The sequence below is a fragment of the Protopterus annectens genome, chromosome 12.part0 (genome assembly GCF_019279795.1).
Source record: "Protopterus annectens isolate FY-2018-M chromosome 12.part0, PAN1.0, whole genome shotgun sequence".
NCBI classification, from domain to species: domain Eukaryota; kingdom Metazoa; phylum Chordata; order Ceratodontiformes; family Protopteridae; genus Protopterus; species Protopterus annectens.
Window position 1 is genome coordinate 16,399,938 of NC_056746.1, and position 24,219 is coordinate 16,424,156.

The 24,219-nt window shown below is 38.6% G+C and overlaps 1 protein-coding gene across 1 annotated transcript in view; it reads left to right on the forward strand.

Moving 5' to 3' along the window:
* Positions 1-24,219, forward strand: part of ITIH6 (inter-alpha-trypsin inhibitor heavy chain family member 6) — a 539,081-nt gene that overhangs the window by 502,211 nt on the left and 12,651 nt on the right. The window contains exons 14-15 of the mRNA XM_044090532.1: positions 7,027-7,204; positions 21,720-22,100. Of these exons, the coding sequence (XP_043946467.1) occupies positions 7,027-7,204; positions 21,720-22,100 (559 nt within the window). The remainder of the gene's footprint in view (positions 1-7,026; positions 7,205-21,719; positions 22,101-24,219) is intronic.

Consider the following 24,219-nt stretch of genomic DNA (forward strand, 5'->3'; position numbering starts at 1 on the left):
TGGAATCCTGTCCTTTAATACCCAAGGCTTATACATTATCTAGTCAAGTATTCTCTGCATGGCAACAACAGAGAGGCTTTCAATGTTGGCAATTCTTTAACAGTATGCTTATTAAAGCTTACTTGCATCTTACGATGTCAGACAAGCTTACCTTATGGTCATTAAAGCATTGCTACTTAAACACAGAGCAACAGGCACTTTGAGTAATAAGCATAAATCAACAGTACAAAAATATGACAGAAACCAGACCATTCTGCAAAATCAAGGACAGATGAAAAGCCACTGTGGTACTTATGCAGTGTGTCCTCCCCATCCAAGGTAGATACAACTACTCCTTGCCTTGCTTGGACACATCCAGAGTCACTACATGGGGGAGTGGGGTGCAACAAGCATGTCACAATTTGAAATCTCTCTGGCTGACTGTGATGGCCCTGACACATTTGTCATACCTCTCAACTTCAAGAGCAAGAAATCTGGACAAAGCCATACACAGAAGTGGGACAAAGGCACAACAATAAGGACAATTTTTAAATATTGCTCTAATAAACTTAGAAAGATAATAGAATAGGTCTTGCATTAGTATGAATTTTCTGAAGGGTATAAAATCTGAAACTCAAATGTCTGTCATTTTCTAACTTCAGTCTTTAGTGATTTGTCACTAATTTGCCAAAAACACAATTTTATGAAAAATGGACCAAAAATGTGATGCAAAAATATAAAATAGACACACAATACAGCTTCTACCTGTCAAAGAAGGGACACTTTAATATTAGTACTGCTACCTTGAGCAGCTGACAAAATAAAAGAATCTACATGCATTTCAAGTAATCTATAACTTTGATTATTACAGTTATTTCTTAATTGTAAACCCTCCATGTTTTCTTCCAAAATTGCTATTTTATGGAGGGATTATTAGGGGAAGAGCAACATTTTGAGCCAAAAATTGGGGACAGTTGAGAGGTTGGCTATGCCTAATTCTATAAAGCAATTTATTTGCATGTACCTCTCAACCTGTTAATGCAGTAAATCTGAACAAGGCCAAATATATTGGGGCACATATAAACAGTACTAAAATTGCTCTTGTATAAATTGAGACAGTTGATAGAACGGCTCTTACTTTAACATGCATTTTTATGAAGGTTATGAAGTCTGAAACTTATTATTTAGTGACTTCTGGCAAATCATTTAGGAATTAAAACTACAAATTTTATGAACAACAAACCAAAAATAAGAAGCAAAAATCTATTCATTCTTTGAAAATCTGGACAGTTGGGAGGTATAGTTCAGCTGGGCCTGTCTGAGTTTGCTGCCCCCTGACAAAATAATGGTTGAACTGGAGCCTCTGCAGCCATTCCAATTAACCATTACTTGGCTATTTCACTCCATTTACCATAAACACTAATGTGCATACTGCTTTACTTCAATGATTGGACTTCATTTGAAAGTTTTATTTTGTATTTTACAGCACAAACATTAAGTCATCTGTTAAACAAAGCAATGCAGTCTCACAATGAAAACTTAGCATTAAAACTTCTCTGCCCTTGAAACTCACATTCATTGAAACAGCATTGAAACCCACATTCAAAGAAAATACATTTTGCCAGTGGCAGATAAAGATTAATTTTGGGCTGTTTTCAATCAGAGGCCCCTTGCATTTGAAACATACATGTGCTCTTTGATACACCTTCCTCATTGTACTAAAAATTATATTCCTTGTACAATACAGTACACTTGTTAGAGGGTGTTTTAAATTTGTTTTGAACATTTTTCCAGTAAGCAATGAAACAAAACATATGCACCCATAATGGCAAAACTGCCCAGTTGAGAACATTTATCATAAAAAGTCTACTCAGACTTCCACAGTCCACCATTATTAGTAAATATACACAATTCTACAGTCCACCATTATTAGTAAATATGCACAATTCCACAGTCCACCATTATTAGTAAATATGCACAATTCCACAGTCCACCATTATTAGTAAATATGCACAATTCTACAGTCCACCATTATCAGTAAATATGCACAATTCTACAGTGCACCTTTATCAGTAAATATGCACAATTCTACAGTCCATATTTAGTGAATTCAGTTCTTGCCATAGCTGTCAACCTTAGCACAAAAACCTGGACGAAGCCAATAATGGGGGAATACAGTCCCAAAAATAGGGACAAATTTAAAATATTCATCTTATAAACTTAGAAAATTGCTAGAAAAAAAAGGTTGTGCTACTATGTATTCTGAAGAACATGAAGTTTGAAATTCAAATGCCGGTCAATTTTACTGGACAGAACAAAAACAATTTTCAGCAGAGACGAGGGATTAATACTGCAGACACGTCTTTGTAAAATGGCAGGGCATCAGAGCAAATCCACACAAACACAGAGAGGAGATGCAGACTCCACACAGAAGCCACCCCAACCAAGAATCAAACCAGAAAACCTATAGCTGTGAGGCAACAATACTACCACTGCACCATCAAATCTGCAAGGAATTAAACATTCAGAAACCTGAAGTCTGAAATTCAAATGCCTGTCAATTTTACTGCGGACAGAACAAAACAATTTTCAGCAGAGACGAGGGATTAATACTGCAGACACGTCTTTGTAAAATGGCAGGGCATCAGAGCAAATCCACACAAACACAGAGAGGAGATGCAGACTCCACACAGAAGCCACCCCAACCAAGAATCAAACCAGAAAACCTATAGCTGTGAGGCAACAATACTACCACTGCACCATCAAATCTGCAAGGAATTAAACATTCAGAAACCTGAAGTCTGAAATTCAAATGCCTGTCAATTTTACTGCGGACAGAACAAAAACAATTTTCAGCAGAGACGCAGGGATTAATACTGCAGACATGTCTTTGTAAAATGGCAGGGCATCAGAGCAAATCCACACAAACACAGAGAGGAGATGCAGACTCCACACAGAAGCCACCCCAACCAAGAATCAAACCAGAAAACCTATAGCTGTGAGGCAACAATACTACCACTGCACCATCAAATCTGCAAGGAATTAAACATTCAGAAACCTGAAGTCTGAAATTCAAATGCCTGTCAATTTTACTGCGGACAGAACAAAAACAATTTTCAGCAGAGACGCAGGGATTAATACTGCAGACACGTCTTTGTAAAACGGCAGGGCATCAGAGCAAATCCACACAAACACAGAGAGGAGATGCAGACTCCACACAGAAGCCACCCCAACCAAGAATCAAACCAGAAAACCTATAGCTGTGAGGTAACAATACTACCACTGCACCATCAAATCTGCAAGGAATTAAACATTCAGAAACCTGAAGTCTGAAATTCAAATGCCTGTCAATTTTACTGCGGACAGAACAAAAACAATTTTCAGCAGAGATGCAGGGATTAATACTGCAGACACGTCTTTGTAAAATGGCAGGGCACCAGAGCAAATCCACACAAACACAGGCAGGAGATGCAGACTCCAAACAGGAGCCACCCCAACCAAGAATCAAACCAGAAAACCTATAGCTGTGAGGCAACAATACTACCACCGCACCATCAATTATGCAAGGAATTAAACATTCAGAAACCTGAAGTCTGAAATTCAAATGCCTGTCAATTTTACTGCGGACAGAACAAAACCAATTTTCAGCAGGGATTAAAACTGCAGACACGTCTTTGTAAAATGGCAGGGCACCAGAGCAAATCCACACAAACACATGGAGGAGATGCAGACTCCACACAGAAGCCACCCCAACCAAGAATCAAACCAGAAAGCCTATAGCTGTGAGGCAACCATACTACCACTGCACCATCAAATACGCAAGGAATTAAACATTCAGAAACCCTTAAGTCTGAAATTCAAATGCCTATCAATTTTATTTAACATTTTTTAATCAGGACAGTCTGACTTGGAACAAATAAACAATTTTCAGCAGAGGCCCAGGAAGAAATAATGCAGACATGTCTTTGTAACATGGGAGGGCACAAAAGCAAACCCACACAAACACAGGGAGAAGATACAGACCCCACAAAGAAGGAACCCCAGCCAAGAATCAAACCCAAGAACCTACAGCTGTGAAGCAACAATGCTACTACTACACCATCAAATATCAAGCATTGCAACATTTACAAACCACAGATATTATGAGGAACAGATCAGATCGAATATGAGGTAAAAATCTGAAATTTTTTTACAAATGGTGGTGGGTAGGGAACTCAAGTCTTTAACACCTGCATACAGGGTACAGGGTTCAAGCCTGAGGCATTCCCTACCACACCACCATAAGCACCTGGGGCACACACACACACACACACACACACACACACTCTCTCTCCAGTAAAGCACACACACCATACACAAACTCCAGTACAGCACAAGCACACGCACCATACACAAACTCCAGTAAAGCACACGCACCATACACAAACTCCAGTAAAGCACACGCACCATACACAAACTCCAGTAAAGCACACGCACCATACACAAACTCCAGTAAAGCACAAGCACCATACACAAACTCCAGTAAAGCACAAGCACCATACACAAACTCCAGTAAAGCACAAGCACCATACACACACATTGTAAATTAAAAAGCACAAACTCAATAAAAATAAAAAGGCACCTTACCTGAATGAATACATCCAGAACGTCCGTACATACATCCTTCCTTCCCGCGCAATACTGAAGACCCGCGAGATCCCAATGCTCCTTCCCGACGCCGACGAGATCCCTAAGGCTCTGTCCCGAGTCCCTGCTGCTCCTCTTGCAGTCCGGACGCGTCCTATACTCCTGGCGGGTCTGTGCACTGTAAAAGTGCACAGACGTCTCCTTGTGTCCCTCTATGGGGAACGGCCGGGCTGCCTTGAGCATGCGCATAGACCGATAGGTCGGGACTCGGTCTATGCGCATGCGCGAAGTCCGCGAAATTTAAAAAAATATTTTTTTTTATTTTTCATTTGTTTTTCTTGCTTTTTTATTTTTGAGGGGGCTGCAGTCCGGCAGCCCTATGCCACGAGCCGCCCCTGCTTGCTATGCACTGCCTGAAGGGCACATTATTTAGCATTGAGCCTTTAATTATAGCATTAAAATAAGGATGTAACATTTTCCTTGAGATAAAATATTGACTAAAGGTAAATGCTGAATTACAACTAAGAGAAAGGGCTACTTATATAAGTTTGTTTTCTGACAATTACATGTTGACTTTTTAAATATGAATTTATAGCAGTTTTCTTTATCTTGAGATGACTCCTATTCCATTAGCTAACTCATAATTCTGTGTATACTATAAAAGTTACTAAATTTGATTCATAGCCATTATTGTAGTCTGTCATTAAAAATTAAATTAACATTATATTGCCAGTATTCAAATTAAGTGACAATACTAGCCAAATCTAGGTATTTCCATCCAGTGTATCATTACCCCGTACCTTCAGTTCAACTGTGCACACAGCAGAGTACAGCACAATGCTTTCCTGATGTACTTGGGTCTTGTACAAGGTTACTTTGACATCTATTGGCTCATTTTATAACTGATTTAATTATATACATATATTAAACAGACCTGCTATCCAGATAGCAAGAAACTGCTTTACTTAAGTTTAATAAGTCTGATTGGTGCAGTGTGAGAGAATACTTGGATAGCCTACTGGTTCATTTTGGACAGATATTTTAGATTTGCTCAGAAGCCAACTGAGCTGTGTCTGAAAATGAAAATCAGTTTTGATCAGTGCACTACCTGGGTAAGCAAATACAAAATACATCAGTAATGCAGCCGACCCTCATCCAGGATGTGAGAATCAGCTTTGTTGCTTGTACATATCTTTAGAGACATTTTGTATATCACATTTCATTATAACCGCCTGGGAACATATTGGTCATGGAGAACTACAGTCATTATTGTTCAAATGACTTGAATGGTAGGAGTTTCTTCAAGTAGCGGATTCTCAGTAATGCTCTGAATGACATCACTCTTCTCGTTGGTCACAATTAGCCTTGTAAAAATGTACTTACTTGCTAAAATAGTATGAGGTAATTAAAGTTAAACTTATTAGGAAAAGGTACCCTAATAGATCACACCAAAACTGTGTCAACCAATCATGAATTTAGGGTCTCTGTCATAGCAGACAGTCTTCATTTTCATTCATGAGGTATATCATGGCTGTGGGAATGCGTAAAACTCCACTGCCAATCATGAGTGGACAGATGATCCGCTGTGGCGACCGCTAACCGGGAAAAGCCAAAAGAAGAAGATCATGGCGGTGGGAATAAAATTCAAGAGCTCTGCTATGTAACAATGGAGGCTGTTCTGCATGTACACATTGATGAGGCACATGTAAGCCCCAGGTTCACATCCTTTATAATGACTAATACAGGAAGTAAGGCTGTGAGTTACTGACATGCTTTATCTTGTTGTCCTGGGTTTGATTCCTTTATACTCAATTTGCTTAAACTGTGACTTCATGCAAGTCATTTAACCAAAGTTGTCCCTGAAAACAGGCACTTGTGCATTTTGTATTAATAAATAAAATATAAGGTTGGTAACATTAGCACTTTAATTTGGAGAGTGCATGAGAAATGCTTACTAGTCTAAGGATGTGTTTGTTTATTTATTTATATTTTATTTACATTACATTACATTATGTACTCTCCTGGACTGTGTCTGAAAATAGTTTTGATATTTTTACATGAAATTAAGTTATGTACTCACCTGGGCCATGTCTGAAAATGGTCAGTTTTGATCAGTGCACTACCCGGGTAAACAACCACAAAATAAATCAGTAAATAAATAAACAAACTGGTCTGAGGACCTTTTTCAGCCACAACCCAGGCTGCTAAGGCATGACAACAGAAAGTGATAACTACGGAATATGAAAATTACGAAAATCCAGAAATGCAGGTATTTACATAGAATTAATGTTCTAAATGCATTTCACAGAACAGACAACAAGCACTGTAGTTACACTGTATACACAGTTATATACTTAACTCATCATAATGCAATCAACATCGGTTAATGAGCATAAAGTGCATAACTCTCAACTCTTGGAGGATTTGGAAACCAGGTGCTGTAAATATCAACTACTTATCTTTCTGTCATTCTATGTTTTTACAGTTGATGGAGACCCTCACTTTGTGGTGAGGCTGCCAGAGTCGCAGGAAAGGCTGTGCTTTACAATTGATGGAAGGCCTGATGATATCATAAGGTTATTCTCTGATCCACAGTCTGGTAAGAAAGCCACTTGTACTAATCTCCTTCTTCTGTGCCTGGCAACACTTCGTATGTGATAAGTGCATACATGTGTCCATTCAGCAGACTAAATACCCCCTCACCCCTGTAGTCCTAAACTTACACGTCTCTAATATTAACTCTGAGATTGTGCAATGGAAGTAAGGAAAAACATTTTACCCCCTCATTTCTGTGATCTTATGGAAATCAGTGCATAACATTCAAGTAGAGATATGGGCAGATTTAAGAAAATTGATTATTTCTATTTCACCAATAAACTGCATTATATTTACCATATGTCCTATTATATAGACTTAATGAATGCCTTATGTAGTGTTAGCATGACATGTGAGTGACTAAATTAATAACAGAAAAATTTTACTTAAGTCAGACCTGAGAATATCTCTTGGCAAAAACAAAACAGACCGTGATTTAAATTTAAGCAATAGTTAATCAGAAATCAGTGCATAGGGATACTCATATTTTCACCAGCACATAATGACTGCTCAGATCTTTGGATTTTAACTTGACACTATCTATATATATATATATATATATATATATATATATATATATATATATATGCATGTATATATATATATATATATATATATATATATATATATATATATATATATATCTGTCTGTGCGTGTCTTTTCTGCTGCTCTCTACATTTCATGTTTGCCATAATGTGTCACAGTTACACAGAGACTTCCCTGTCTATGTCTTCACTAATAAATGTGGCCTCTTTTGATAGGATATTGATAAATATTGGTAAAGATAACATCTTCAGCAGACTTATTGAAATCACCTGAAAGGCAAGACCAGAAGGTACAGATGAATTTGGGCTATGGAGCATCAGAAAAGTCACCATTAGGATGCCATAGTGCAAAGTGACTAGGAGGATGCGATAGTGCAATGTCACCAGGAGGATGCCATCGTGCATGCTGCTTAGGCTGGCAGGTTTTAGCACTCTTACCAGACAGGGTGCATAAGGAATTAGGCAATAAATACACATATAAAAGGTGACAGCAAGTTCTGAAGGAGAACAGCTGTACATGGAAGGATGCAAAACTCGATACAGAAATGGAGAAATTACAGCGGTGATCTGCTGATTTTGTTTCAATGCAGAGTAATATGTGGGTATGCAGAATACAGCCAAGAACCTCAGACCTCTGCATAACCTAGGAAGCGTCTAGCTGTCTGCACATAGATGGGACACCACCTATGAAATAGTTCACTTAGGGCCAGAAGTCATCTACTTAGTTTGGATATGCTGTAGCAAGAGAAATAAAATAGGAACTAAAATGCCTGGCTACACTGTGACAGGGATTAGCAGCAAAACAAGGAAGATCCTTTTACACCCTCTGTCCAGTGCATGTACCACAGTGTCTGTAAATATGCCATAAACATGACAAGAATATGGAAATCCTAAACACGTCACTTGCCACAAAGTACAGGGAATTCTTACAGGCCTGAATGTGTTGTATGTTTCAGGAAAATAAACAGGCTGCACTAGAAGAACATCCACATTTAATGGAAGCTGAAAAGTAAGAGGTTTGATAATTATTGCAGGAAAAAACATTGTTATAGGAAATTAATGGAGCAACTTCTGGTACTAAAGACTTGCTATCTTAATTTAAAACTTCTGACTCCATTAATATGATAACTATGGACTCCATACTGACGGAAATTATTTTGGACTATTCTGTAGACAGTGGAACATTGAACCCAACATAATGTGGATTCACCACAGGAAAGTCATGCCAGAAAAATCTAATAGAGTTAGTTTATGCATCATGATTAAGTCTGTAATTATTTAGAGCTTTCTGTTTCTAGAGTGGTGTAAACCTTGGCTCTAAATGATTGTCACCATTGAAGTAATGCGCCAATACCATGTATAAAAATGGGAAAAGGGGTTATGGATGGATTAATGGATGGACTTAGTTCATCATTACATAAAAACAGCAGCTCTAAAACTTTGGTAAATTTATTGACTGAGATTTCTTAGCATTTCAGCTACAGGGTAGGTTCTTATATCAGTCTCATCTCATTCAACTGTCTAAACAATTTTTATTCCTTTATTTCTTTTTGTTCTTTTTCTATCCATTGCCTGCTGATCATCAAAGCAATCATTCACCCTATAATCCAGGACATGTCATCATATAGGCAGCCATCTTTTTTTAATTGCTCTAACTCACTCACTGCTCCTTCAGTAACTTGGCTTAACACATCTCCTAAAAGGATGGATTAATAATTCAAGGATCTGCTGTGCTCCTGCTACCTATCCTGCTTCTGTGCCTGCACACCTGTCTTGGCTAGAGTATGATTATGTTGTTTTGTGGGTAGCTGCCCTTGACTCAGTATGCTGCCTCCTTTTCTACCACGCAGGATCTAGTGGGTATCAGTAATGCAGCAGACCGTCACCCAGGATGTGAGATTCAGTGTTGTACACTTACTCCAGCCCACCCTCACTGGGTCTATCACTGCCCTAGTCACTACACCCTCACTGGGGCTATCATTGCCCTAGTCACTACACCCTCACTGGATCTATCATTGCCCTAGTCACTACACCCTCACTGGGGCTCTCATTGCCCTAGTCACTATGTCCTCACTGGGGCTATCATTGCCCTAGTCACTACACCCTCACTGGGGCTCTCATTGCCCTAGTCACTAGACCCTCACTGGGTCTATCATTGCCCTAGTCACTACACCCTCACTGGATCTATCATTGCCCTAGTCACTACACCCTCACTGGCGCTCTCATTGCCCTAGTCACTATGTCCTCACTGGGGCTATCATTGCCCTAGTCACTACACCCTCACTGGGGCTCTCATTGCCCTAGTCACTAGACCCTCACTGGGGCTATCATTGCCCTAGTCACCAAGTCCCAGGCTGTCTGAGTAGCAGTCAGGGTTCTATCACTCTGTGCCACACAGCTGGCTTATCTAAACAAATTTTATGTTATATTCTGTTAAGTAAAGTTAAATTCAGTTAGGTGGCATTAACAACTATGTTATTTAACTGAGCTAAGCTAAATAATAAGCCATCTAAGTAAATAAAACATAATCCAGAGCTGCTGTTTTCATTGTAATGGTGAAGTAAATCTTATCAAGTGTTTTGACTGGGTAAGCAGGGTGGTAGATAATAAATGTGTTGTTTAGACTTTCGCAGGCCATGTGACAAGGTGGTGCATAATAGATTTGTGACCAGATCTGAAGTGGGCTGTAGGGCTGGAACACAGGTAAAAGGGCAAGAAAGTAGTAATAAACTAAGCTGACACAATGGGGAGATGAGATGGTCCTTTTTGAAATCAGTATAAGTAATATTGATTGAAGAATGTTTCAAAAGTAACTGCTATTTTGTTTGTAGAACAGATATACAAAAATGTTTGTAGACTAGAAGCTGTAAAAAGGTAACAAGACTTAAGTTTGCACAAATTTCTAAGTCATGGAAGCTTACATTCAGCTCAGGAAAAGGGAAAATACTACTACTGGAAAGCAATAGCTCAAAAAAGGAGTGCAAAGCTCATGGAAAATTAGTAGCCTTAGAAAGGTAGAAAGGGACCTAGCAGCAGTCATATCACATGAACTAGAGGTAAGTAAGCAATGTGGTAAAGCAGTAAAGAAGTCTGATGGGATAGTGGGATCAAAACAACGCTATGCCCATTAAAAAACATGCTTCTATCTCTTTTAGAAATAGCCAAGACCTCAGTTAAGGTCAGATCTGTCCTGCTTTATGTCAGATGACTGAGTTCCTAACCAAACACAATCCTTTTTATTTGATCTATTTGAATAAATTGCCTTTGTGTCTAAATTTTATAAATGGGTTAAAGCCTTAAATAACTTTCCGACTATACGCTTGTTTATAAATGGTGATCTTACCACAGACATTCAAGTAGAGTAGGGTATTAGACAAGGATGTCCCCTTTCATCTTGTCTATTTATAATGGCTATTGAGGTGTTGTCACAAGCAGTTAGATCGTATCTTGAACCACTTCCTTGCAATTCAAACTTATTTAGGATGTTTACTGATGATTGTATGCTAGCAACCAATAGATCAGATTTGCTGGATCCTGGTGTTTGGCAGATATTTGACAGTTTAAGGTTGTATAAAGTTTAGAAAGTAGCTGGACATTTTGAATTTGAGTGCGTAAAGCAGTAGGTCAAATTAGAGAGCAGTTGATAAGCTAGAAGGATATGGTCAAATATTTGGGGGGTTATAGTTTGAGAATCCCCAAAACAGCTCATCCAGATGAATTAGGGTGATCTGTGGTCTTGAGTTACTGGATTACTCTCTAGATGGTTCTCTAGGGTGAATATTGTGCTGCGTAGAATAAACATGATCCAAATGATGATGTTGTCCTGGATCGTGGATCTTTTTAGACAGTTGCCAGTGAGTGAGTGCCAGAGATATTTGGGTCTCTAAACTACAGTTGTGCTGTAATATGTTTGGCTGAAGCAATAAGGACAAAAGGATTTGCAAAGAGAGATTGCATTTGTTGAATCAGATTCTGATGAAGTTTTCACTAACAGAGAAGGACGCGCTCAATTTTTGGTCTTACATTAAAGAAGTGTGAACCTTAAGGTGCCTGGATCGTTCTTTCTTCACTTTTTCATTGGCAGTTTTTGGTGTTCTTGGTTTTAGAGTATTTAAAATAACACTAATATAAGAGTTCAAGAAGTAGAAGTGGATCGGATGGTTTGAAAAACTAGATACAGGATGATTTTATCTGAGAGAGGATTCCAAAGGGGTAGAGAGTTTCTGTCTTGCAAATATTGCAGACAGGCCTGTCAGTTGTCTGAGGGAGAATGGTTCTACTTTAAAGAGTTGCATGGGGGCATTTCAGAACTGGCAGCTCTCTGTTGGAGTTATGACAACATCAGGTGCCCTAGAGCTGTGACCCTAGGGAAGACTTCCTTAAGGTTACAGCTGTCAAGTGTGGCGGAATTCATACCATCTTAAATGAGGATTATTATGCATCATTTATGGAAAGGTTAATACAATGAAGGTGTTTGGTGGGAGGGATTAGCTTTTTCTAAAAAAGTGTGTCAAGGGGTGTTGAGAATAACCTCTCTTCTTAACCTTTTACTGGTAGTATAGGATCAATACATGCAGTGGTTGCATAGCTGGTACAGAACTTCTCTACAAATCCAAGTAGGGTGGCAAAAGAAGAAATGGATGTGGTTGGAGATGTGGAGACCAATATGCAGGGAATATTCATATGCTATGGGATTATGGATCAAGATTATAAGGGAATGGAAGTTATTTATAATAAAAAGGTGCCAAGATCCTGGCCTTTTCTCTCCTTCTTGGAATAGGAGGTGAATATGTGGGTTGGAAAGAATGTGTGAAAATACAAATTCTATTGATGGTGGGAGTGGGTTAGGTATGTAACTACTAGAGGATGGAAGGGAAGAATAATTTGGAGAGAGGATATTGTGGCAATAAATAATCTTCATATGCATAGGGGTGTCATCATAGCTCAGGTGAGCAGGGATCCCAAACTTAGTATAAAGAGAGCTTGGAGGAAGGTGAGGAAAATATATGTGAAGAAACAATGATACAGAAGAGGGGTTGTTTTTTGGTATGTAAAAAATTCAATGGAAAGACTGATATAATATTGTTCAAATGAATTGTTTGTATTTTGTTATTTATACATGTATTTAGCTACCTTTTTCCATTTTTTTGCCTTCTTTCTTATTATTTTGTCATCTATGTTATGTTTTATAATAAAAAAGCAAACAGCCTTTCATTTACTGGGACATTTGACCAAACAGGATTTGAAGAAACTGTCTTAAGTGGCACGTCCTTTGATATGCTGTTTAGATCAGTATCCAGATACCACACAGAATAATGCACATGGTTTTGGAGACATCATGGCAATGGACGGTCTTGTTTGCATTCAGAGTAGGGAAAACGGTGCATTTTTTCAGCAGAAATCACAAGCTAAATAAATAAATAAGAATAAAGTCAAAGATATGCATTATTAAAGAAACGGGACAGATGGATTTAAAATATAAAATATTCAACTTCTTCATAGGAATCCAAAATGTTCAATTAATGCTATTTTTGAAGAAAACAGGAGCACACAGTTTAAATGTACAATATATATAGCTTAGAATAGAAATGGGTTCATAGGTTCAGAGGTGTGTACTAGGCTAATGGCCCTGGAGCCTTTACAAGCCTAACCCATAGAAGTGCCCTGGCATCATGCCACCCGACACATTAGTTCCCAGTGCCTCTATCAAGTAGAACCCCTGGAGAGATTCCCGGGGTGAACTTTCTATCACGCATCCACTCATCAAGATTTCTCTTGATGAAGGACAGCTAGGTGTTCTGCTTGACATGTATGGGATGTCTATTCCAGAGCGTGGACAGTCTTTGGGTGAGGAACCTGTCCCTCCAGCATGTTCTGTTGATTGTGGTAATGAGGCTGAGGTCTCTGGAGCCTGTGGTGTAGAGGGATTAGGATTTCTTTAGATGAACCATTTCTACCAGAGCTGGGTCAGACATGGCTTTGTAAGTCCAGCAGAAATCGCCTCTAAGTAGGTGATATGAGACAGAGAATAGCTGGAGTTTTTTGAGTCTGTCCATGTAGGACATGTGTTTAATGCCTAGTATCCTCTTCATGAGGTACTTCTGTGACCTCTCTAGCTGTTGCAGGTGTCTAGTGAGGTGCATGCCAAATGGGGCATTATACTCGACGATTGGTCTAATCAGGGAAGAGTAGAGAGACAATGACCTCTTTCTTCCTGGATGCAAAACCCTTGGTAATGAGATGTTACACATAGAAGGACTTTCTGACCACAGTGCCAATGTGGTGGTCAAAGGAGAGGTTACTGTAAACGTGCATCCCCAGATCTCTTATAATGCCTTCAGTGTTCAGTGGGCTCCCATTGATGTGGTAATTAGTGGGAACTGAGTTTTTACCAAAGGGGATGATGACGGATTTTTTGGCAGGCCATGGTTTCAACACCAGTCATTGGTCTCAGTGAGGTCTTCCTGTAGGATGTCTGCATCACTTGGGGAGTTAATAATGGCTCCCAGCTTGCAGGTGTCTGTGAACATGGTCAGCAAGAGTCCCTTTGTGTGTTGGCTTGGACTTCTGAGAAGTAGATGCTGAACAGGAGGGGACCTAGGACTGAGCCCTGATTCTTCTTGTGACTGGTCGGCAGTCTGACTTGGAGTCCACTACTTTCACACTGTGTGTTCTATCTGTGAGCCAATTTGCAACCCTCCTAGTGATATAGGGCTTTGTGCCTAGCTTGGTGAGTTTATCAATAATTCCCAAGTGAGGAATGGTATAAAAGGCCTTGGCCAGATCAAGGTAGGCTGTATGCACTGCCTTACCTTCATCCACAACCCTGATGACTTACTCAAAGAAGTTAACCAGGTTGATCAGGCATGATCTCCCTTTCACAAAGCCAAATTGCATGGGGTCTAGAGTTTGGAGATTTCCTATATATTTGTTAATCAGGTCCATGATGATGCACTCCATAGCTTTACATATCAGACTCATCAGGCTAATGGGGTGATAATTCCCAGGGTCTGTAGTCGATCCCCCTTTATGGAGAGGGATGACTGTAGCAATGCACCATTCAGTAGGGACAAAGCCTGAGTTGCGGCTGTGACTGAACAGGGCACACAGATGTGGTGTCAGTTCACTTTGTAGTTCATGTAGAACACAGCCAGGGATATTATCAGGTCCCATGGAAGCTGTATTCTTGGCCTTGGACAATGCAGCTTTAACCTGTGCTGCCATAATGCTGGGTGCCTGGCATTCTTCCGGTATTGTGATTTGTTCTTTGTGGGGGGGGGGGGTAAAGTTGGCACTGAATCTGTTGGCCAGTATGTTGGAAATATCTGTTGGCTCAGTATAGGAGGTACCATTGTGTAGTAACTCAGAGCAAATCTGGGTATTGCCATGGAGGTTCTTCATATAACTATAGAAGTCTTTGTGATTGTTTTTAGTGTCTGCTGCAATTCTGCCTTCATAGCTGGCTTTGGAGGATTTGATGAGGGATATCAACTTTTTGTTGAGGCTAATAAGGGAAGTTTTCCACTCTTGGGACTTCACCTTTTTCTTCAACAGTTTCTTCCTTCTGTTGTAGAGTTTATTAATGGCAGGGGACCACCAGATTGGCTTCCTTTTTTTGGAAGCGAGCGTCTTGGTTCTGTTGCGTATGGCTAGTTTCATGCATTTTTTTACATGTTCATTCAGTGCATTGGTGTATGATTCGACAGTCATGCAGCTATTTTCCATTAGCATGGGTGCCATGAAGTTAGCCACCTCTGTTTTTAGGAAACCAAAGTCAGCTTTGGAGAAGTTTTTCAAGGTGATTACCTTTACGGGGGTGTGGGTGAGAAGTGGATTTCCATGGTGATTAGTTTATGGTCAGATCTGATCAGGGAGGGATTGACTATTGTTGCAGAGCAATGGTCAACCATGTTAGTAATAATCAGGTCAAGGATGTTGTTTCATCTAGTGGGGGTCAGAATGAGCTGGTCCAGAGCATTAGAACTGATGAATTCCAGGAAGCATTGGGCCAGTGTATTGGTGCATGAGTAGTTTTCCCTGTTGATGAAGGGGTAGTAGAAGTCTCCTAGTATGAGTGTTGGGTTGGACCTTGATAGATTCCGGGGTGATTAGGAATGTGGAGTGAGAGTTTAGGGACATGGTTGGGGATCTATAGCAGGGTATGACCTGGATCTCCATCTTATCCAATGTTACTTGTACCTGAAGCATCTCAGATGTGTTATGCTGAGCTGCTAGTCTGGAGGTGTGCATATCCTTTATGAATATGGAGACACCACCGCCTTTGGAGCTTTGGTCCATGTTTTGGGGCTGAAAGGTGTGGAATGAGTTATAGCCTGGTAGTGCAGGGGTGCTTTCTGCCGCTATAACCAGGTCTCAGTTACAGCACAAATGTCGATGTCCTCCATTTTGAGGAATGCTTCGAGCAAGTGCATCTTGAGCTTTAGACTTTTAGCATTGAGCAGCATGACCCTCAGACAGCATTTATTTATAGCTGTTATGGTGGTAATTTGGTCTTTGGAACACCACCTAAAAAAGGCACTATAGGGTTGGCAAGAGCCTTAGCCAGTACCCTGAAATCCAGGGGTGAAAGATGCAGGCCATCTCTGGCAAAGCATCAAGGTCTGTCAATCATGTCATCCCAAGCAGACAGATATTGGATCCCCTTAGAATGACACCAATCTTCAAGTAATTTATTTCCACCGAAAGGTAATGGATGTGTGTATTAGGCTTTAAAATGTTGGAAGTTCAAAATAGTAACTGAATTGAAAATAAATGGAACAGACATAAGGCGAGACTTTAAAGGGTGGTAAATATTATTTGATAAGTAAGATTTAAAGCTTATGTAGGAGGTAAAGGAACAGGAAGACTGTGTAGATCAGATGGTCCTAATTTGCTGTTACAGTCTACGTTTCTATGTCAATGTGCCTCAAATAATGGAATTAAAACTCCAGGATGGAGACCTGGAGGTAAGTATTCATGGCCAGAGTGGTTTTGAGTTGGACCACCATTTTGTATATTGACATTGATTATCATCTTTTTTTAATCTTTTTGTTAATATGGTAAGTGCAGAGAAAAAAAGCACAAGTGTGGAAACACAACAGTCACAGTTCAAAATATCCAAAGGTAAAGTAGGCAGCAAACAGCAGGCAGAAGGTAAAATAAATCCAAGTTTAATACATATCCAAGCTATAACCACTTTCGCTATGGAATCATAACTTCTTCAATGCTAATAAAACAGCATATTCACTAAGCATTAATATAGCAATGTCATAATACACAAACCAATCAGAAGCTTAAACTAAAAAACAATTAAATAATTAAAGCTGAACTCACTAAAAAAGTGAACTCAGCCAGTGAAAGTAAACATTACATTTTCCTAATCCTAGCTTTTAAAACAGGTTTCAAAGGTATAAATTCATTTAAGCCTAGCCCCATATGAGAATGTAGTTCAGCTATCCATCTTGCTTCACATCTCTCTCTGTTCCATTTTCAATATTGCCTAACCTAACATTCGCATATATAACATCTAACACAATAAAAGAAAACCTATGTTCATTGCCTTTCATCTGAACATGTTTAGCTAAGGCATTAACAGTATTATCTTTATTTATACAATATATATGGTCCCTAATCCATTCATGAAACTGATGGCTGGTTTTGTCAACATAAAATGCATTGCTCACAGTTAGTTAAATAAACAACATTCATGGTGTCACAGTTAGCCATAACATTTAAGGAGTATTTCTTCCCTGTCTGTGGATGAACAAACTCATTGCCATCTGACATACTGACAGAAATTACAAGTACCACATTTGATGTATTTGAAGGCCGTGATAATATGGACTTAACTAAAATAGCACCCAGTAGCTCTCCTAAGTTAACTAGGTTTAGTGATAATTCTATCTATACCACTCTGCCAGTGAGACCAGTAACCAGACAAATATCAAACAACGAGGGATGACTTCTGCTATGACCAGTACTGCTGAGCAACTGGTAGTTAGAAAGAAAACGTCTGCTATTTTGGTGGGGAAGGGTTTTCTGACTCTGCCACAGCCTATCAAAACACGTGGGTCGGGTGACCGCTCACGTTCATGCAGTCAAGGGAGGGGGAAGTGGAAGAAGTGCTACAAAGGAAAGGAAAACAGTTTAAAGAGAATGTGAGTCATGAGAGATAAATGCTGATACATATTATCTCTACAAAGGTACTTTCTGAGGCAGAAATGTTTATTTTGAGTAAAGGTTTATCTTTTTTCCCATCACAAGGTTGTGATGTTGCAGATGTTATTTTTGATTTGAAACTGTTTGCATTAAATATTATGTTGAAATTATAGCTTGGTAAGCCTTCTTTGATAAGGATGTTGCATTATTTTGTAAACCTAGCACATTTGTTCCTGTTAATAATATGTTAGAAGTGTTTTTGAGAATGTGTGAATCTGATATTTGCAATGTGATACAGAAAGGTAAAACTGGTCACAGGTTTGTTAATTTGTCACCAGAGGAGTGGAGTGGAGTGTTTTATGCTCCCTCATAAATGACCGAACTATTGTGATAAAATCTGCTGACAAGGGCGGCATGGTGGTTGTCATGAACCGTGAATTTTATTATAACGATCTGAATGCTATGTTGCCTGATAGTGAAACTTATAAATGCATTTCTAAGGTTGAGTTATATGGTTTTATTAGTAGTGTTCATGGTTTGCTTTATATTGCAAAGTTAGAAGAAGCTATTTCTGATGATATGTACATGTATCGAAAAGCTGATTTACCTCTTGTTCCATTATTTCAGGGTCTATTCAAGATTCACAAGAACATGAGCCATCCTCCGTTTAGACCTATAGTTGCTGGGGCGGGATGGCTCACTGAACCTATGTCCATTTATGTAGAGAAAAAGTTGAGACCGATGTTGGGCACATGTTTTTGTGCTAAAAGATACACAGCAATTTCTTTTTGATTTGTATGAGTTTTCTAAGGATGATGTGTTTCCATCTAGTTACCTTTTGGCAGCACTTGATATTGTATCACTGTTCATAGTGATACTTAATCAGCAAGGTATTTTAATGGGCAAGGATTTTATTGAAATGAGAAGTGATTTGGATGCTAAGCAGATTGATCTTATTGTATTTCTCTTTGAGATGGTTTAGGAGAATAGCATTTTCACATTTGATAATAGACATTACCACCAGAGGCTTGGCGTATCTATGGGAACACCCTGTGCCAATAGTTACGCCAATGCAGTCATGGCCATATGGGAATGGAGGTTTCTAGTGAGTTTGAGATGGTAGGGTCATCAAATAAAATTTTACTGATGGTTTGTGAATGACCTCTTTATGGTTTGGACTGTCACCATGGTGGAATTAGATCAGTTTATCTGTTATCTTCATTCCACTACAGACCTTTTGCATTTTACTGCTACTAAGTCCTGTACAGAGATAACTTTTTGGATGTTATGGTGATGAGGGAGCCTGGTAGTAACAGACTTATCACAAGCCTTTATAGGAAGGGTTGCTGCAAACTCAGTTTTGTCCATCATAGTAGTATGCATCCTAACCATGTGTTTGAGAATGAGGTAAAAGGACAAATGTTAAGGGCCTCAAGGCTACATGTTAAAGACCAAGACTTTGAGGAATTTATTGTGACTCTGAAGGAAGATTTTGAGGATAGTGGGTATAGGGGGACTGAGATGGCTAAGGATATGTGCGATGCCCGTCAGCTTAGGAAGGGTATTGGGAGACCCTATTTTATGACCACCCCCCACCCATGATCAGTTTAGCCAAGTTAGAAGGGGTAACAGCTTAAGAGACCCTATGACTTTTTCCAGTTACAAAAACAAGGTCACTGATGTAATTAAAAAGAATTGACATGTTTTAACTTCTGATTCATCTATTGAGCTGTTAGTTGGCACATCTCCTACATTTTATTACAGGAACAGGGTGAATCTAAAGAGGTTGTTGTGTTATCCAGATAAGTTGGGCTATGGAGAATGGGGAGAGGGTACCAAAAAATGTGGCACTTATAATTTCTATCAGTATGTAAGAGAGGGTAATGAGTTTGTTCATCCAAAGAGTTTGTTCATCCAAAGACAGGAAAGAAATACCCCTTAAATGTTATGGCTAACAATGATACCATGAGCGTTGTTCATTTAGCTAAATGTGGGCAATGGAGCTCATTTTATGTTGGCAAAACCAACCGTCGGTTTTGTGAATGCATTAGAGAGCATATATATTGTATAAATAAATGTAATACTGTTAATGCCTTAGTTAAACATGTTCAGATAAAAGGCAATGAACATAGGTTTTCTTTTATTGTGTTAGATGTTATATATGAGAATGTTAGATTAGGCAATATTGAAAATGAAACAGAAAGATGTGAAGCAAGATGGACAGCCAAACTACATTCTCATATTGGGCTAGACTAACATGAATCTGCACCTTTGAAACCTGTTTGCGGAGTTCACTTTTTTAGTAAGTTCAGCTTTAATTATTTAATTGGTTTTTTTTTAGTTTAAGCTTCTTATTGGTTTGTGTATTATGACATTGCTATATAACTGTTTAGTGAGGATGTTGTTTTATTAGGGTCTGAAGAAGTTATGATTCCATAGTGAAAGTGCTTACTAGTTTGTATATGTATTAAACTTGCATTTATTTTATCAGCTGCCCGCTGTTTGCTGCCTACTTACCTTTGGATATTTTGAACTTTGACTACTGTGTTTCCAAAATTGTGGTTTTACTCTCTCTGCACTCAGCTTTGGTTCCTGGCTACTAGTGTGGTTTGTCTGTTGGTGGAAATTTTGTGTTTTACATTTTAATATGATAAGTGAAAAAGATCCTTTTTAGTAAGAATTCAGGAAAAGGAACATTGTGTACATATACTGACTGTTTAAAGTAGCTGATTCAACTCAACTAGCATTGATTTATGGAAGTGGGAGGAAACTCATTCAGATGCAAGAAGTGCATACAAAGTACACAAAGACAATAACCATAGATGGAGGACTGAACCCCAGCCTCGAGCTCTGAGGCCACAAACGTAACCATGTAAGTCTCATAAAGTAATTATATGTGGACAGAGTTGTGCTTCAGTAGCTACGTGCCTAGTGCAGTACACAATGAAGGATGGATAGCTGCTTTTACATAGTAAGGATCGTGTAGGGATGCACTTCTTTCCATAGCTATACTTCGTCATACACTGTATGAGTATCGTGATATATGCTGCTGTTCTTCAAAAGGTACGGTTCTGTACTGTACTGCCAAGACTGCCTTCTCTCTGCACTCACTGTATGTTTTGTAATCTGCACTCACTGTATGTTTTGTAATGCAGCATAATGTATCAGTTATTTTATAAGCTACAAGGATACTTAACCACCCCTTCTGATCCTGTATAGCTTGACATTACTACAGTAACAAATAATTCCAGTTAAAATTAATAAAGGAATGAGCAAAACTGAAAAAAAAAACTACATTAAAGAGAAGCTGTATAGACACATTAGATACATGCAGACAGAGATGTAACTAATTTATTTATTAATTTATGTGACATTTGTTTACTGGAAAAGTCTGACTGGGTCACAAAGTATCCATTTTCAGTGGATGTCCATGGAAGAAAACCTCCAAGGACATTAAATTACATAGACAAGAGCATACAGGGACAGAAAGAGCACTGCGAAGAGCACTTTTGGCTAACATCAAAGAGTGAAACAATACTAATTTCATGAACTTTAATCGTATTTTGACTTAGGAATGGGGTCCATTCCTGTCATGGTATTAGAAACCCAAAAGATTTGGAGAAATTATAAAGAACAGAAACTTGGATTATAATGCAGAGTTATCACCCAAGGAACATAAAATTACACAGAAAGTACACTATGAGAGATGCAAAATTGGTGGCATTTTAATTTGTTATGGTTATTTACATGGTTTTGATCTTGAGCAGTGCAGTATCAATTAGCAAGTATCTAAAACATGTTATTATTTTTTCTAGGAGTGACAGTAAATGGACACTTGCTTTGGGCTCCTTCAAAGATTGGCCATGAGGACAAGATCCGTACCTATCTTGATATCATTACTGTCATTATCGATAGGCCACGGATGAATTATATCATCAACATCACACAGAAAGCACTCACACTGAAAGGGGAGGCTCAGATCACCATTCCCTGCCAAGGTTCCCAGACCATAACAAAACCAGGTCTAGAAATAGCAATATCTCATTCTACAAAAATCACCATTAGGATTGCTGGTGGACTAGAGTTTTTGGTGATTATACACCACTACCTTCATCCCACATATCTGCAACTTGACCATTTAGGATTCTATGTAGCCAGCTGGCCAGTGATCTCTCCACGAGCTCATGGGTTGATAGGTAAGTATTGCACTTGCCAAATATTCTGTTTTGAAATGTAAGATGACAATTGCTGAATGATGCTGATTATGCTGTGGACTACCTTAAATTAGAAAGAATAAGCAGGTATCTAAATGCAGATTTTTCTCATTGTAAAGATGCAGAAAAGGGGGGAAAAAGAAAAGGAAAACAAAAAATCAGTAAAATGTGTTCTATTGTTTTATTTACTTGTATGCCATTTTTTAGGCTTCACAATAAATGAATTGTCACTCTTAAAAAAAGAAAGTATGGCCAACTGCCCTATAGAGACAGTTGTGTTAATGGAAAATATTTAGGCTGCAGGTAGGGTGCACAGTGACTGAGTATTTGACATGTCCTTGCATCCTGTTATCACTTACCAAGTGAGTGCTGGTGCTGAAGAGACCAAAACTGTTTGCAGAGTGAGGGATGTTCTGCTCCAGGTTGCACAATGAGACTATTGTGAGTGAATGCAGACATCATTATTTAGATACTGTCAGTGACTCGTCCGAGAAGGTCAAAGGCTTAGAATTTCAGTACTGACGCTGCAGTGTAGCTTGCTGGGGTGATGTACTGCCGAGGAGCTGTCCTTCAAATGAAATATCAAATGAAGCCCCATCTTGGAGGTGGATAGGCAATCAGGGATAATAAACCAAGTTCATATAAAATAAAATAAGTAGATAAAACAAGTCAAAGAAATAAGCAGTAAAAATAATGGTCTCTTTTAGCAATATAAAATAGAGTAGAAATGCTGTTGTCATAAAAAATGGACACTTTTTATGTCATAAAAATTAGCTTTCATTTTCTTCTGGGCTGTTTGATTTGTTTTTATCTATTTATTTGAATTGTTGGCAGCTAAGGAGAATGTAAAAGATCACATTACACATATACAAAAGAGAGTAGGAGAATATTCCCAATCTCGTCTTCAAGATTTTCATTGTGAAAATATGCCATGATTTATGATACAAAGCTGGTCCAAAAACATAAATAATAATAATATGTTTGATTATGGCTGGGTTTCCAGTCATAACCAACTTATCATGTGTTCAACACATGGATGTCAAGAAATACACTTGAAGAGCTTGAGTGGTAAATCTTGACATTTATATCGAAAGCACAGAACAAGATCCAATCATAATTATTTGTAGTGTGTGGAGATTTATCTGCATAATGTACTACCTCCTCAAGAAAACAAGTATAGGAGAATAAAGTGCTTTAAAATATTCAGTACCATAATACAGACAGTGGCCATAAGCAAAGTGACCCTCTGATGAACTCATAGCTTTAAAAATTGTTAGACCCTTCAGTCTGCCACACTTTTGTTTTGCCTTCGTATGACAGAAAAGTGTCTGACAGCTTTTAAAGCAGTGGCTGCTGTTATGCTCTAGTACAAGAACTTTTCTTATGACTCTTATTTGGAGCATAATCACAGCACTACATGCACCACAACAAGGATACTAAGGGAACTACTGTGAATACTACTACTACAACTAATAATATTAATGAAACTAATAGTTTATCTAGGGTTTTCAGTTTTGTTGAATATGCTTCCACAATATTACCCCCCCCCCCAAAAAAAAAGGATACTGGAGTGATTTGGGTTCCAGTGTACAATGTAAGCAGAAAGAATGATGGTGTAATGGATATTCCTACTTTACAACAATGCTGCCTCAGTCAAGCAGCTACGAGTTAAAAACAATCTGTGCTTTGTTATTGGACAATGGTGCAATTTTCTTTAATTTGTACTTCTTGTTGTCCCAATTATAACCTGGTTTGATACTGTAAATATGTATATCAGATTGCCAGCATTAACACATTTACAGAATGTCAGTCTGTATTTAGATGAATGCATCTGTATATTACCAAAATAGATTATCAATATTACAACATTTGAAAGTGGAACAAATAATATCTTTACGTGCAGAGACTACTGCTACTAAAAAATATTTTTTTCAATGGCACACTTGAAGAAGGTTTGAAAATTACAGCTGTGTTATATATTAATCTGTGCCTTATGGTTTATTCAGTATAGCTCAGCATTAAGAGTTATGCTGATTCTTTGTACCACAGAGCTAAAACTTAGAAATTACTATTGGACTGAAAAATACCTGGGACCAGATTC